Below are 17,469 nucleotides of genomic sequence, written 5' to 3'. Positions count from 1 at the left end.
GCTCTGATCCATCCATACTCGTGTGCTTCTCTGTCTTGGTCGCCAACAATCCACAGTTGTCAACTTGCTGGATAGGCTAGCAGCACAATCTAGGACTATGAGACACTTAAATCTTTCTAACCTACATGCAGTTCAAACCCAAGTCTTTAATAACTTTAGTAGTCTAACCCAGAGCAAAAGTCACTATGTCCCATCTACCTCTTTTATTTCCAGTTTCCAGTAGGAAAAAAAAAAAAAAAAAGTGTTGATAGTAAAGAACTGGAGAGAGCAGAATAATTTTGGTTGTACCAAAATTTAATGACAAATATTTCTGCACCACATTTTAGCAACATTGGATAGCTCAGCAGGTTATGAGTGAGTGGTTCTTATCCACATAAACATTCTGGAATCGCATGTCATTCCTAAATGGGTCGATGTTTTCTTTCATGTATGCTATTGCTTCAGTCTCACATTCAAGTCTTTAATCCATTTTGAGTTAATTTTTGTGTATGGTGTAAGATAGTGGTCACGTTTCATTCTTTTGTTTATGACTGTAAAGTTTTCCCAGAACCGCGGTTGAAGAAACTTTCCTTTCTCCATTGTATATTCTTGGCTCCTCTGTCATAAATTACTTGCCCATATATGTATGGGTTTATTTCTGGGCTCTCTATTCTGTTCCATTGATCTATGTGTCTGTTTTTCTGCTAATCCACACTCTTTTGTTTGCTACAGCTTTGAAGTATAGTTCGAAATTGAGAAGTTCTTTTTTTCCGGCTTTGTTCTTTTTTTCTTAGGATTGTTTTGGCTATTTTGGAGTATTTTGTATTTCCATTAAAATTTGAGGATTTTTTTTTCTTCTATTTCTGAGAATAATGCCTTAGGAGTTTTTATAGGGATTGCATTGAATCTGTAGATTGCTAAAATATCTCTATGACCTAAACCAATGTTAATTCTTCTCATCCATGAATGGGGAATACCTTTTATTTTCTGTGTCTTCTTCAATTTCTTTCAACACTGTCTTATAATTTTCAGCATATGGGTTTTTTTTTACCTCCTTTAAGTTTATCCCTAGGTATACTTTTATTTTTGTTATGTAAACAGGATTGTTTTCTTTATTTCTCTAATATTTTGTTGTTCATTCATAGAAACAGAACAGCCTTTTGTATGTTGATTTTGTATCCTGCAACTCCGCTGTGTTTATTATTTCTAATAGTATTTTTGTTGTAGTTGGAATCTTCAGGGTTTTCTATATATAAAATCATGTCATCTGAAAATAGTGACAGTTTTACTACTTTCTTTCCAATTTGGATGCCTTCCATTGCTTTTTCTTGCTTAATTGCTCTGGCTAGGACTTCCAGTATTATGTTGAATAAAAGTGGCAAGAGTGGCCATCCTTGTTTTGTTACTGATCTAAAAAAAAAACACAAAAACTTTCCCACTGTTAAGTATGATGTTAGCTGAGGGTTTGTCACAAATGGCCTTTACTATGTTGAGGTACTTTCCTTCTATGTATATTTTATTGAGTTTTTATCATAAAGGGTTGTTGTATCTCGTCAAATGTTTTTTTCTGTATTTATTGAGATAACTATGATTTTTATCTTTCGTTTTCTTAATGTGGTGTATTACATTGATTGATTGGTGGATGAAACATCCTTGAATCCTCAGAATGAATCCAAGTTGGTTGTGATGTATGATCCTTTTAATGTATTGTTGTATTTGATTTGTTAGTATTTTGCGGAGGATTTTTGCATCTATGTTTGTTAGAGATATTGGCCTGTAATTTCCTTTTTAGTGTGATGTTCTTGCCCATTTTTGGTAAGAAGGTAATGTAGGCCTCATAAAATAGGTAAGGAAGCATTCCCTTCTCTTCAATTTTTTGGAAGATTCTGACATAGTTATTCAATCTGCTTTGAATATTTGGTAGAATTCACCAGTAAAGCCATCTGTTCCTGGACTTTTGTTTTCTAGGTGGTTTTTAATTACCGTTTCCATTTCTAGACTAGTGATTGGTCAATTCAGTTTTTCCAATTTTTCATGATTCAGTATCAGAAAGGTATATATTTCTAAGGATTTGTCCATTTCTTCCAGGTTATTGAATTTTGTGGCATATAGCCTTTCATAGTATTCTTGTACAATCATTTTTTTTTCCCTTTTGTGGTAACCATTGTTAAGTTCTCCACTTTCACTTCTGATTTATTTATTCGAGTCTTTTCTCCTTTTTCCTTAATGAGTCCAGCTAGAGATTTGGTCAATTTTGTTTATCTTTACAAAGAACCAGTGCTTCATTTCATTATTTTTTATTGACTTTTTTATTCCCTATATTATTTATTTATACCCTGATTTTTATGATTTTCTTCCTTTTACTGACTTTGGCCTTCATCTGTTATTCTTTTTCTAGTTACTGAAGGTTTAATGTTATTTGGGATTATTCTTGTTTTTCAAGGTAAGCCTATATTGCTTTAAACTTTTCTCTTAGTGCCACTTTTGCTGTATTCCAAAAATTTTGGTATGACATATTGTTCTTTCCATTTCTCAATATGTATCTTTTAATTTCTTCTTTGTTCCAATAGTTGTAAAATGTTTAATCTTTACATAACTGTGTTTTTTCCAGATTTCTTGTAGTTAATATCTAGTTTCATACCATTGTGTTCTTAAAATATGTTTGGTATGATTTCTGTCTTCACAAATTGTTGAGACTTGTGTTGTATCACAACATATGGTCTATCCTTGAGAAAGTCCCTGATGCACTTGAGAAGAATGTGTATTCTCATAGTGGGATGGGACGTTCTATAAATACCTATTAAACACATCTGGTCTAATATATCATTTAAGGCCAGTGTTTGCTTGTTGACTTTGTGTGGTGATGTTCTATCCATTAGTGTAAGTGGAGTTTAAATTTCCATACTATTATTGTATTACTGTCAATTTCACTCTTCAGTTCTGTTAATAATTGCTTCATGTATTTTGGTGACCCTTGGTTGAGTGCATATAGTATATTAATAAATGTAATGTCTTCTTTATGGATTGTCCTTTTTATCATTATAAAATATCCATCATTGTCTCTTGTTACCTTTTTTGTCTTGAAATCTATTTTGTCTGACATATGTATGGCTACACTCACTTTCATTTAGATGCCATTTGCTTGTAGTATTATCTTCCACAACTTCACGTTGACACTATCTTTGTCGTTGGAGTTCATATGGATCTCTTGAAGGCAGCATATAGTTGGGTCTTGTTTTTTAATCCATCGAGCTACTCTGTGCCTTTTAATTAATGAGTTCAGTTCATTTACATTTAGAGTGATCATTGATATGAGGACTTACTAAAATCATTTTACCTTTTGTTTCCTGGTTGCTCTGTATCTGCATTGTTTCTTTTCCTTTGTGTTTCTGTCTGCTAGTTTAGTTTGGTGGTTTCCTGGGATGTTTTTCTCTGTTTCTTCCTTTCTTTTTAATGTTTTGTGTCTCAGCTCTGGATTTTCGTTTTGTGGTTACCATGAGGTTTGTATAAAATGTCTCATAGGTGAAAAGCACCCTTTTTCTCTTGATAGCATCTTCATTCACCCAGACAATGTCAATCCTTTTCCGCCTCCCTTTTTATGTTTTGTTGTCGCCAATTATCCATTTTTATATTGTGCGTTCATTACCAAATTACTGTAGCTAGAGTTATTTTTAATACTTTTTTCTCTCACTCATTTAAGCTGTATGTTATAATTAAGTGTTTAATATCCTATTCTGAAACAGAGTGCAATTTCCTGCTTCTATCTGTCTGTTGTTACCTTACTCAACTTTTTGTAGTTTGGTCTTTTTGTTTCTGGTAGTGCAGGTCTTGTGGTAGTAAATTCCCTTAGCTTTGGTTTGTCTAGGAAAGCCTTTATTTCTACTACATATCTAAAGGAAAACTTTGTTGGCTATGGTAGTCTTGGCTGGTGGTTCTCGCTGTCAGTATTTTGAATATCCTTACCCTCTTTCCTGGCCTGTAGGGTTTCTACTGAAAAATCTGATGGGGTTACTGTCTTTTTTCCCCTGCCTGCCTTAGGCAGATAATTATTTATCATTGACTTTGGACAGTTTTAATATAATGTGTATTGGAGAAGGTTTTTTGTATTGAGATAATTAGGTATTCTGTTAGCTTGTTAGACTTGAATGTCCAGTTCTTCTCCTAGGTTTGAGAACTTCTCATGAGTTATTACTTTGAATAGATTCTCTGTTCCCTTCTCCTTCTCTTCTCCTTCTGGGATACTTATTATCTTTATGTTGCTCTTTCTAATAGAGACAGATAGCTCATATAGAGTTCTTCTATTTTTTCAAAAACTCTTAGTTCTCTCTTTTCTTACACTTTATTCATTTCTAGATTTCCATCTTTGAGCTCACTAATTCTCTCTTCTTCCATCAGGTCCGCTCCATTTCCAATTATTTCTAATACCTTCTTAATCTCATTTATTTTTCTAGCTCCAGATTTTTATTTCATTTTATTTTTTATAGTTTCAATCTCTTTGGTAAAGTCCTCCTTTTCTTCATTAATTTTAATCCTGAGCTCATTGAACTGGCTTTCTGAGTTTTCTTGTATCTTGGAGTATCTTCACGTGTTCAATTTTGAATTCTCTGCCATTTAAATCAGTCTTCCATGACTTTGAGTTTGGTTTCTGGAGACTTGTCATTTTCCTTCTGTGTTACTATGTTACCATAGTTTTCATGATACTTGATGGAGTATTCCTCCGCCTGCACCCTGGAGGTAGTGAAGTCTTTTCTTGTTTTCATGCCATTTCAATCTTAACAATTCAGCAGGTTGATAATTACAAGTTTTTTGTTTTCTAGCAGATGGTGCTATAGTACAAGTTATTGTTTTCTCTTACCTGGAGTACTTGAGTCTTGGGGACATAGCATGGAGGTGTTGGTTTGGTCCTTGAAATTGATGGCTATGTGACCATGGTGGTCAGTGTCCCCACTATGTCTGGGTCTCTCCTGGTGCACCAACATGATAGGCAGCAATGATTGGTTGGGGAAGCCAAGTTTGCAAGCCCACTGCACTGTTCCCTTCTTCCTTATGCCTGCTGGCACCAATGTGTTATAGTCGGAAGTCCTTAGATGCATGTCCACTGCTGTTTCTGGGCTCCACCACAATCAGGCTGGGGAGAGGATGGAGCTAGCTTCTTAGGCACCGATGCAGCTTCTGTCCTCCAACTCTACTGGCCCATATTGTGGAGGCCACATCCTAATTCCTGCACTGCCACTGGGCTAGCAGGGGTTGGCGTGGTCATAGAACTTTGTCTGCAGTCACCATCTCTGTCTGTTCCCTCATCTTGCCTCCCCCATGCATTTCAATAGTCCCCCCTTTAGATGCACTGATGTCTGAATCTCTCAGGCATGTTTGTGTTCAGCAGAGGAACCTTTCTTGAATTAGCGATATCTGACTTATTGTAAACTTAAGGGGAGATACAAAGAGGTCTTCTCACTCCTCCATGATGTGTGCTTGTCCTCTTGTTTTAATTATTTTTTTAGGCTTTATTAATTTCATTGCCTTTCAAAGAATCAGCCTTAATATTTTAAACTTTAAATTTTTAAACTTTAGTATTTGTTGATAGATACTCTCTATTGTATATTTCACATTTTTCTCTTATCTTTATAATTTCCTTCCTTCTGTATACCTGGGATGGAATTAACTATTTTTATAATTTCCAAAAACCAAGATCATTGGTTTCATCCTTTCTTCCTTTCTAACATATACATTTAAGGCTATAAATTTCTCTAAATCCCAGTTTACCTTTACTCAGTATTTTATAATTTTACATGTTTTACTTCCATTTGTGATTTCTTCTTTGATGTATTAGCTATTTAGAATGGTATTTCTTTTCTTTCTTTCTTCTTTTTTTATTTAAAATTTATTGGAGTGACAATGATAGTAAAATTACTTATATTTCAAGTGTACAATTCTGTAATACATCATCTATATAAAACTGAAAGCAACAAAGGAACAAGACAAACAAAGAAAGAAACAAAAACTCTTAGACATAGACAACAGTTCAGTGGTTACCAGAGGGTAAGGGGTGAGGGGGATAGAGTTGTATATCTTAATTATCATGCATGCATATAGGGATTTTATAAATATTTTTGTTATTGACTTCAAGTTGGAATGTAATGTGGTCAGAGAACATACTCTATATAATTAAACTTTTGAAATTTGTGGATACTTCTTTTGTGGTCCAATCCCTAGTTGATTTTGGTAAGTGTTCCATGCTCTGGAAAACAATGTATAATCTTAAGTTATGGAGTGTATTCTTAAGTTGTTGAGCAGTGGTCTACATAAGTCACTTAGATAATTGTTGTTAATCAGGTTATTTATATATTTTATATACTTACTGAATATTTTGGTCTGTTTCCAAACAGACCAAATTTTATCAATTACTGAGACATATTTAAAAAACCTCCCATTATGATTGTGAATATGTAACTCCTTTTAGTTCTATCCATTTTTCTGTCTATATTTTAATTTTTTATTAAAGTGTAGATAGCATGCAATATTTTATTAGTTTCAGATGTACAACATAGTAATTCAACCTTTATATACATTATGATGTAATCACCACACTAAGTCTAATAACCATCTGTCACTCTGCAATGTTATTACAGTATTATTGACTATATTCCCTATGCTGTACATTCCATCTCTGTGGCTCATTTATTTTATAAATGGAAGTTTGTACCTCTTATTCCCCTTCGTGTTTTTCACTCACCTCTCACCCCCTCCACTCTGACCAACATCAGTTTGTTTTCTGTTTCTATGGGTCTGTTTCTGTTTTGTGTATTTATTTGTTTTTTTAGATTCTATATATAAGTAAAATCATAAAATATTTATTCCTGTAACTGATATTACTAGGCATAATACCCTCTAAGTCCATCCATGTTGTCTCAAATGGCAAGATTTCATTCTTTATTTCACATCTTTATCCATCGTCCATAGATGGGAACAGGTTGCTTCCATACCTTGGTTATTGTAAATAATGCTGCAATGAACACAGGGCTGCATATATTTTTTCAAATTTGTGCTTTCATTTTCTTCAGACAAATGCCCAGAATCGGAATTGCTAGGTCATATGGTAGTTAGGTCATATAGTAGTTCTGTGTTTAATTTTTAAAGAAATCTACATACTGTTTTCAATAGGGTTGCACCAATTTACAATCCCACCAACAGTGCATTAGTGTTTCTTGCCAACACTTGTTATGTGTTGATATTTTGATAATAACTATTATATAGGTATGAGTTGGCATCCTGTTGTAGTTTTGACTTTCATTTCCCTGGCAATTATGATATTGAGCATATTGTCATATATCTGTTGGCCATCTGTATGTCTTCTTCAGAGAAATGTCTATTCATGTCTTTTCCCCATTTTAAAATCTGATTATTTGTTTTTGTTGATGTTGAGTTTTCTGAGTTCTTTAATGATTTTGGTCATTAAACCCTTGTTGTATACCTAATTTGCAATATCTTTAGCCATTCAGTAGGTTGTCTCTTCGTTTTATTGATAGATTCCATTGTTGTGCAAATCTCAACGTTGATTTGGCTATTCAAAGCTTTTTAGTTTGATATAGTCCCATTTGTTTATTTTTACTTTTATTGCCATTGCCCAAAGAGACATATCCAAAAAGCTACCGCTAAAATCTATGTCAAAAAGTTTACTGACTTTCTTTTGCTTTAGTAGTTTTATGGTTTTAGGTCTTACATTTAAGTCTTTAATCCATTTTGACTGTTTTTGTATATGGTGTAAATATTGGTCCCGTTTTCCCAACACCACTTATTGAAGAGATTGTCATTTCTCCATTGTTATTCTCGCCTCCTTTATTGGAGACTAATCAACCATATAAGTGAGAGTTTATTATTATTATTATTATTTTGGCTTTCTGTTCCACTCCCTTGATCGATATGTCCATTTTTGTGTGAGTACCATACTATTTTGACTATTATAGCTTTATCGTATAGTGTGAAATCAGGGAGAATGAATACTCCAACTTTGTTCTTCTTTCTCAACGTTGATTTGGCTATTCAAAGTCTTTCATGGTTCCATATAAACTTTGGGATTATTTGTGCTAGTTATGAGAAGAATGCCACTGATTGTTTGTTAGGGATTGTATCAAATCTGTACATTGACTTAGGTAATATGAACATTGTAATAATATTGATCCTTCCCATTGAATAACATGTATATACTTCATCTTCTCCTTTGTGTGTGTGTGTGTGTGTGTGTGTTTCTGTCCTCTTCAAGTTCTTTCCTTAATGTCTTATAGTTTTCTCAGTACAAGTCTTTACCTCCTTGGTTAAATTTATTCCTAGGTATTTTACTTCTTTTGGTGCAATTGTAAATGAGATTATTTTCTTAATTACGCCTTCTGAACATTCATTATTAGTATATAGAAATGCACTGGACATCTGTATATTGACTTTGCATCCTGCAACTTTATTTAATTCATCTATTAATTCTAATAGCTGTTTTGTGGAGTCATTAGGGTTTTATATACCAGGGGTGCTAAAAAAATGTATACAAGTGGACACTTTGGTAAATGTTGCTCAAGCAGTAGTTCGCAGTAATAAGAAGTGTCTGGATGCTGATGGCAACCATTTTGAGCACCTCTTGTAATTGCAAAAGTCAAACGTGAATCGTGTTTATCTTTTGTTATGGTTATATATTGAGTATTACAATTTTAATATAGTTTTCCTTCCTTGTGTGCACATATTTTTTTGTTGTTGCATCCTCTGTATATAGTATCATGTCATCTGCAAATAGTGAAAGTTTTATTTCTTCCTTTCCGATTTGGATGTCTTTTTAAATATATTTTCTTGTCTGAGTCCTGTGGCTAGGTCTTTCAATACTATATTAAATGGTGATAGTAGGCATCCTTGTCTTGTTCCTGATCTTAAAGCATCCAGCTTTTCATCATTGAGGATGCTGTTAGCTCTGAGTTTGTCATATGTGGCCTTTATTATATCGAGGTATGTTCCTCCCATACCCACTTTGTTGAGAACTGTTTTTTTAATCATAAATCGTTGAATTTTGTCAAATGCTTTTTCTGTATTTATTGAGGTGTGAACATACGGTTTTTATATTTCATTTTGTTTAAGTGGTGTATTACATTTTGTGATGTTGAAGCATCCTTGCATCCCTGGGATAAATCCCACTTGATCTAATGTATTGTTGAATTGGGTTTCCTAATATTTCTTTGAGGATTTTTATATCTATATTTATCAGGGATGTTGTTGGTTTTTTTTTTTTTTTTTTTCCCTTTTTCTTTTTTTGTGGTGTCTTTGTCTGGTTTTAGTATTAGGGTAATGGTGATCTCATAGAATGAGTTTAGAAGTGTTTATTCCTGCTCATTTTTCTTTTTTCTTAAGTTTAAGGAGGATATGTAGTAATTTTTCTTTAAATGTTTGGTAAAACTCATCTGTGAAGCTGAGTTTTCCTGGATTTGGTTGGCTGGGAGAGTTTTGATTTCTGCTTCAATTTCATTGCTGGTAATCAGTCTGTTCAGATTTTCTGTTTCTTCCTTGTTCAGCCTTCGATGGTTGTATGTTGTATAAATTTATTAATTTCTTCTATGTAGTCCAATTTTTGGGCATAAAATTGTTCATAGTATTCTTTAATGATCCTTTATATTTCTTTGGTGTTGGTTGTAATCTCTCCCTTTTCTGATTTGGGCTCTCTCTCTCTCTCTCTCTCTCTCTCTCTCTCTGATGGGTCTTACTAAAGGTTTTTCAATTTTGTTCATTCTTTCAAAGGACCAGCTCTTAGTTTCATTGATCTTTTTGTTTGTTTATTTTTCAGTCTCTATTTCATTTATTACTGCTCTGATTTTTACATTTACTTCTTTGTACTGAACGATAACCTTGGTGGGTGCAGTATTCTAGGTTGTAGGTTCCTTTCAGCGCTTCAAGTATGTCCTGAGACTCCCTTTTGGTCTGTAACATTTCTGCTTAGAAGTCAACTGATTTTATGAGGTTTCCCTTCTTTGAGATTTGTTTTCCTGTGCTGCCTTCAAGATTCTGTCTTTATCTTTGACTTTTCCCATTTTAATTACACTATGTCTTGGTGTGGATCTCTGTGTAGACTTTGTGCTGGTTGGTTTTGGCAGGTAAGTTGGGTGCGTGCGGTGCCTGAGGTACCGCCTGGCTGGGTTTGGGGCCAGGAACGTATATTCTGTTTGGGGCTGGTGCGCACGTATATTCTGTTTGGGGCTGGTGCGCACGTATATTCTGTTTGTCCACTGTCAGCAGCCAGAATAGGGTCCAGGCAGAGAAGTCCAGTGTACCCATGCCACAGCATCCTGTTGGTCCTCCTGGAGCAAGGTGGGGGATGTGATGGGGAGTTAGGGTGGCCCGGTATGCATGCGTGTGAAGCAGCACTCTGTTGATTTGGCTGTATGTGCTGGAGTTGACTCTGGGTGGGGAAAGTGCTCCAGCAGCCTTGTAGGTCATTGGCCAGAGCACCTGGGTAGAGCCTCTGCATGCAGTATCCAGGTGGAGTAGGACCATAAACAATGGTGCTTGCAGCTCCTCCAGTCCTAGAGAGCACGCACTGTTCCTCGACCTTTTCTATGTGCTCTCTCTTTTGTTGTGTAGAAGCTGTTCAATCCACCCTCAGTTGTTTCTCAAGAGGAATTGCTTTAAATGTAGGTGTACATTTGGTGTGTTCCTGGGAGGTGGGGAGCTCACAGCATTCTCCTATGCCACCATTTTGGACCTGCCTCCTTTGCTGTCTATATTTTGAGGCCATGTTATGAAGTGCATACAAACAGATTAAATCTTCCTGATGCTTTGGAACTTTTTTCATTGAGAATTGAGTCTGTTATTATTTGGTAATGTAACAGAACTCAGCACAGCTTTCTTTTGGCTATGTTTGCATGGGATATTTCCTGCCATTCTTTTAGCATGACTGACAATTTACATCTTTCAGTTGGATCTACTCCATTTACATTTAATGCAATTACTCTTTTATTTTAATCTACCATAATATTTGCTTTCTATTTGTCCCATCTGTCCTAGGTTCTGTTGCTCTCTCCATTCTTGTATTTCAAAATGTGATTTTTAAAAACTATTCCATCTTCTCAAAGTACTCCTTGTTTGCTATTTAAAATTACTTAATGTAAAATTTTTCAACATTGTAGAAAGTGTAAGATAATATCCCACAGCTATCATTTAGTAATTGATGCACTAATTTCCAGTAATTTAATTTGTTGCTTTTATGTATTCACAATTTTATACCTCCCTGTAAAAACTTACTATAATCATTTTTAATGTCATCATTTTCCCCCAAAAAAACTACTTAACTATTTATGGCTAAATAGTAATGTATTATTACACATGGGGTTATGGTATGTGTATGAAATTTCGCATATATACCATATATATGTGTGTATATCTATCTTTAATCATTTTCTATTGGACATTTAGGGTGTTTCCACTTTTATTTTACTATTACAAATGATAAAATCTATAATTTCAGATTTTATAAATCTTTACTTACTATATTTCCTTAATATTTGCAAAAACCCTTTTAAAAATCATAGTTAAATATTTTCAGATTTATAATTTTATACATATATTTTTAATTAAAGTTTATTGGTTGACAATTGTTAGTAAAGTTATATAGGTTTCAGGTGTACAATTCATAATACATCATCTATATTGAAATTCTCTTAACTTACAAAGTTTAATCATGAAATAAGTAAAAGAGCCCTAAACTAATTATTAACAAGTTACTAATAATATCTGCATGTGTGTATATTGGTGAAATTAGCTCATATTTTGTCATCTTTGACATTCCAACCAGATGTCTGTTTAAAATAATGGCTCATAGTCATCAAAATATCAATTATGATTTACCTTGAATGACTTGCCCTGTTTTTCTGATTAAGAATTTTCTGGTTAAGAATTGTATGCCTATACAACCAATGGGGGTGATTAAATCTGCAAAATTAAATGCCATTTAGGTGTAGAGGAAAAACGGGATGGGGGAAAGGAGTCTGTCTATTCAATGTCAGGTTTTCCAAAATAATGTTTGGATAATGGGATTGTTTCATTCTCTCATCATTTCTATGGCAATAAGTAGTCATAACACTTCCATACATACCTGTGCTTTGCCTTACCTTAACTCACTGGGTTGATTTGCAGCCAGTTGTTCGTCCTACCATATTTATTGCTCTTTGAGCACATTCTCTTCAATCCATACTAGTGCTCCTGAGATGATCACTTATCCCAAGTCAGGTCAGTGAGGGCCAAGAAAAATCCGTTCTATTCTACGGCGTCTGTTTGTGCTGTTGAATAAATAAACCCTTCCACTTGCCTGGTTTGTGGGGTTAAGATCCCAAGGCTTTGAGACAACACAAAGTTTGCTTAATTCTTACACTAAGAAAGTAGAAACCAGGCTGGGAGAGATAGAGAATCCAACTGCTGATGATATCACATGAGCCCCAAATCTAGTTGCACCTGAAAATTGGGTATTCCTATTCTTTTAGTACAAGCCTATTCCTAGTCTTTTAATATATGAGCCAATAAACACTTTTCTTTTTGTGTAAGCCAAGTCACACTTTCACTCACAATTAAAAGTCATAACTTCATGGGTCCTCTACTTTCCTTCACAGTACTTATCAGTGTAATTTTAATTGTTGTTTATTTAATGCCAGCCTCTCTTCCTAGACTGTTTCCATGCAAGCAGCATAGATATCTCATTTTTTCGCAGCTGCATCCCCAATGCTTAGAACAGTTCTAACTCATTATGGGCACTCCATAATATTGACTGAATAATTCAAGCCAAATATTTTCTTAGTCATGTTCCCAAAGAGTTTAAAAATATTAACGCTTTGGTGTTATTTTTACATGCATGAAAGTTGTCAGTTTTTTTGAGATGATAATACTTACGTATAATATCCTGAAATAAATTTGTGTAGTAGTCATCTTTGACAGAATTAAAGGCTGCCAATGATTTCTAAATTGAATTACACCACGTCCTCTTTTTTTGGCTGTGAGAACTTGGGAAAACTATTTCCCTGAGCCGCAGGTTGCTTACCAGTGAAAAGTACTTACCTTGAGGCAGGCACCGGTAGATAGCAGCCCCTTAGTGAGTAGAATTACTATTAGTACGAAGCTACTAAGCAGATAACCAGAAGAAGGGGGAACATATATAGTCAGTTCAAAACCAAAAGCAAAAGACAGGGTTGCATAACACTGACATTTTTATTAGAATTCATTTGTAACAAATGGAACTTGTGTCAGCAAATAACTGATTTTCATACAGACTTCTTTCGCCACCAATGTAACGAAGTAAGAAAATAAAAAGCACGCCTTTCATTCTGTAAAACATTTACGCGTACTACTAATTAGAGGTAATTGTATTTTTTAACAAGCCATTTTACAAGTTATTATTTTTTTTTTAATTTTTCAGTCTATGCATCCAAAACGAGAGCAAAGAACACAACTGTTATTATCTTTGTAGACACTCCAAGCTTGGATGGCAAAGCCACGTAACGGATGGATAGGATGGATCTGTAGCCTTCTGATCTCTGCTGGAGTATCAGGGCACCCATTAACCCAAAGACAACCAAAACCCCAAAATTAAAAATAAAAAAAGAAAGAAAGAAAAGATTATTAAAAATAAAAAGGAAAGACTAAAACAAAGCTAAACCAAAAAATAAACAGGAAAGAAAAAAAAAATCTGTACATTACTGCAGGATTTTTTTCCCTTCCTGTTTCTACGTTGTGTTATTTACACACACACAAATGAAATTCTGAAGCAGTTTCTTACAGATGGGTTCAAGTAATAACATTATTGGGTGTAGAATCAATAGGGCAGTGCATAGTACAAAGGTATAGAAAGTGCAAAGTTCCCTAGAGGCCCTTCCCTCCCCTGGCTGTCCTCGCCGTTGTCTAACCATGCAAATCATTTTTAAAAAAGAGCTAAAATAAAGTTCTGTACAAATCACTTTTTATATATTTTGATTTTTTTTTTTTACCATTGTAACTAATTACAAAATTATACATAACTACACATACATAGGTAAATAATAGCACCGTACTGGTTATGATGATGAAAATAATTGGAAAATTGAGAGTTAATGGTAATGGTAGATAAAGATGTTTACCTGGGAAAATAAAACTAGAATGGTTTGTATAGAAAGCACAGAGTGGAATGCACATCAATGACAGTAGGGAGTTAGTTCTTGGAACAGCTCCTGAACAACAAGATACCTGCAATAGTCTCCTCCATGTTCGTCTATGGTATGCATCCCATTCATTTTCTTCTTGTGATTATTCTCCTCTTTCCCTTTGCCAAACGGGCAATTTTTGTCTCAGGGAGAGAAACTGCTCATTGGACAATGGTTCTGATGTGTAATACACCGTCAGATTCTACATGGCATGTCTGCATTATGCAAGGTCCGTCTAATGACCCCCTTTGTTTCATTAAATGAAAATTACAGCACTGAGTAATCTGGCACTTGGATAAAGCTCCAAAAGAAAACAACAACAGACCCACACAGTGCACATTCTTCTCTGGTTCTGATGTAGGTTAGAGAGTCTCTCATTCTGAGGTAGCCTTCTAGATACTTTTTTTTTTTTAAAGTATTATACATATTTTTCTTTTTTTTTTTTAAATTTTTATTCTTTTTTTATTCTTTTTTTTTCTTTTTTACAAAAGTGCTCATATATGATACTTGCAAGTGTTTGGTCTCTTGGATTTCATTCTGTTAGTGATGGGAAAATGTAGAAAACAAAAATCCTTTTATGCCAGAACATCAATGGAGCTAAAATTAAATCAAAATATTATACCTATACCAAAACTCTTTAAGAGTTCCTTGGATATTTTGAGGGTTCTTTAAAATCCTGTAAGCTATGGCAAACTCATGCCATCATCCATGGCTTCCTGTACTAATTATGTTGAAAAATTTGGGGGAGATTTATATATGTATATATATAAACGTATATATATATATACGTATATATATACATATATACGTATATATATATATATATATATATATATATATATATATATATATATATATATACCCATTTTCTAAATATCACCTTTTAGAAAATCCTAATGGAATAGCAAATATATTCCAAAGTTGTCAATGATGTTTGCTACTAAAATAAGTTTGTTGCAGTTACTGAATGTTCCAGAATGGATTTGGAAGGGATTATAAATAAAACAAGCAGCTTTTCCTGATGTTGACAATTACAAAAGGAAGAAGGGCCCTGATTATCCAAGTGCTTTGGGCTGGTACAATCACTAACATCCCCGACTTGGCTGAAAACTAGGAATGCATATTATTCAAAGAGTTTTCGTACATGTGGTAAACAGATAATGCTTTAATAGGAAGAGTAACATATACGAACAACTAATGGAAATACGAACCAAAAGCTAAAAAGAAATGCTAGTAAAATAGGCATCAATTATAAGGCACTCTAAATGCAAAACTAAAACCAAAAGAAAACAAAGTACAGCACTTCCCAGGAATGCTGTATGCCACAAAATGTTCTGACTGAACAGAGTAACATGAGTTTGGCTTTGCCCCTGTTACATATCATAAATGCAAATTTCATAGCACATACTATAGACAATATACGATTGAATACACTGTTTTTTAAACAACTTGATATAGTACAACATTCTCCCCTCCTAAAGGGATATGCACTGACCTTTCCCACATGCACACCTCTTAGATATTTAATAATTTTTTATTGCACTAGAGTGTTAGAAATATTGAACTTTGTTGGAAGCCTGGCTAACAAAATTGTATTTGTGAATATGATTAGATGGGTGAGGGGGAGATTGGGTAGGAAATTAGGGGGTGAGGTTTGACAATCACTGATGTGCATTCCTCATTTCCCTTAAAAATTAATTTTTTTGTGATATTAAGAAATACCAATGTCATAAAATAAGAAAGTGAAAAAGATGTTTATAATAGCTTTTCTACCTTAAAAATCCTAAATCATGGAAGAACTGAATGATAGCTATATCTATCATTTTGTGTGAACACACTGTCTGTATATACATAGACACCCCTATAATATATGGATATATATGTATATATGTTAGCAGCAACTTTATACTTTGCGCCTCCCTGTTGATTCCAAAAACAAAACAAAGTTCTCTTTGATTATTTGAAAAAAAAATGGGTACTTTCTTACCAACCAAAACCAAACAGAAGTGTAAAAATTAATATCTGATGAGACCAATACTGTAGATTAAGAGTATTGCACAAAAATGTGCAAATTTCCAAATTATTTGATATTTCTACAGTAAGATTATTACAGATAACAGTTCTACAGCTTAAAAAAACCTACAATTTGGAAATAAAAAAATGAAGAGTTATGTAACCTCTTTAAAATTCACTTTATCGAATGATACATTTTGTTAAAAAAAAGTTTACACAGTTAAAAATGAAGCACAGGTCAGCAGTATCTTTACAATACTAAAAAATTAAATCAAAGACTTTCTTTTTTTAAATGTTCCCCCCTTTTCCCCCTAAAATGTTATTATGAGCAATATGGTGGGAAGGGGTAATGTCAAAGCAGAGTTCCTTTTACCATGAGAAGCCACACCAGCAAACATCTTGCACTGAATTGCAGCGCTACAGCAATTTCTCCTCGTACCTAGCAATCCTGAACAAGATGGTGGTTCTTTGCTGTGATTTCTTCTTCCCTTTATTTTGAATCTTTTAGGTATCTGTAAATAAAATCCTTCGGATACCTCATCAGTCAGAATTCTCTTTATTATTTTTGAGATTAGATTATTAAACTGTGAATTCTTGGTCCACCCAAAAGAGTTTGTTTTTAGTTTGTCTCGTGTGTAATAGTCCCACTAAGTGGTTGTTACCTAGAAGTTAAGAAGGACTTCTCAAGTGCCCTGTATGGCTCAGAAGAGACTCCATGGATACTGAAGGGCCTGTAGTAAAAATCCAAAATGGGTCAGGGGTTTCTACGTTGCATAGTGATCAAAGCTGCCCAGGTACTCAAGTGCGGCTCGATAGCAGAATTGATACTGATCCTGGAGGAGGCAAAGCATGACGAGAAAGAGGAGAAGGGGCCATGAGCACATTTTAACAGAAAGATAAAAATCAATATTAGAAACAAAGTTGCATCTCAATAGGGACAAAATCACTACTTTTGTCAATCAGTTCAATCCAATGACCAATCGGTTTTAGCGAGCAAAGAACAATCAGCCACATGGGGTGTTTATTAACTTCCCCAATCAATTTGACTAAAATAGCCTCCTAATTCCAAGTAGTGACAGCTCACGTCAGCATTATCTTCCAGACAACTGTGAGCCATTCTCCAAGTCATATCAAATAATTACCACCATATTTTACAACTTTCTGTTTATTTGTGATAACTAATTCTCAGTTTGTGTATTTAAGAACTGATGCAGATACACACTGTCCTGAGGAATCTCTAGATCCATTTATCTCCTGGGCTACTGCCAACGATATTTAAATTAAAACA

General features: G+C 34.2%; 1 protein-coding gene across 45 annotated transcripts in view; it reads right to left on the bottom strand.

Moving 5' to 3' along the window:
- Nucleotides 1-13,181: 13,181 nt before the first annotated feature.
- Nucleotides 13,182-17,469, bottom strand: part of PTPRD (protein tyrosine phosphatase receptor type D) — a 2,063,955-nt gene continuing 2,059,667 nt past the window's right edge. For all 45 annotated transcript variants that reach the window (XM_074330405.1, XM_074330404.1, XM_074330420.1 and 42 more), the window contains one exon: nucleotides 13,182-17,014. In XM_074330405.1, the coding sequence (XP_074186506.1) occupies nucleotides 16,946-17,014 (69 nt within the window). In that variant the 3' untranslated portion in view covers nucleotides 13,182-16,945. The remainder of the gene's footprint in view (nucleotides 17,015-17,469) is intronic.

Source organism: Rhinolophus sinicus, linkage group LG04 (assembly GCF_036562045.2).
Source record: "Rhinolophus sinicus isolate RSC01 linkage group LG04, ASM3656204v1, whole genome shotgun sequence".
Lineage (NCBI taxonomy): Eukaryota > Metazoa > Chordata > Mammalia > Chiroptera > Rhinolophidae > Rhinolophus > Rhinolophus sinicus.
Note: the sequence above shows the minus strand (reverse complement) of the source record. Positions and strands in the feature narration are given on the sequence as shown.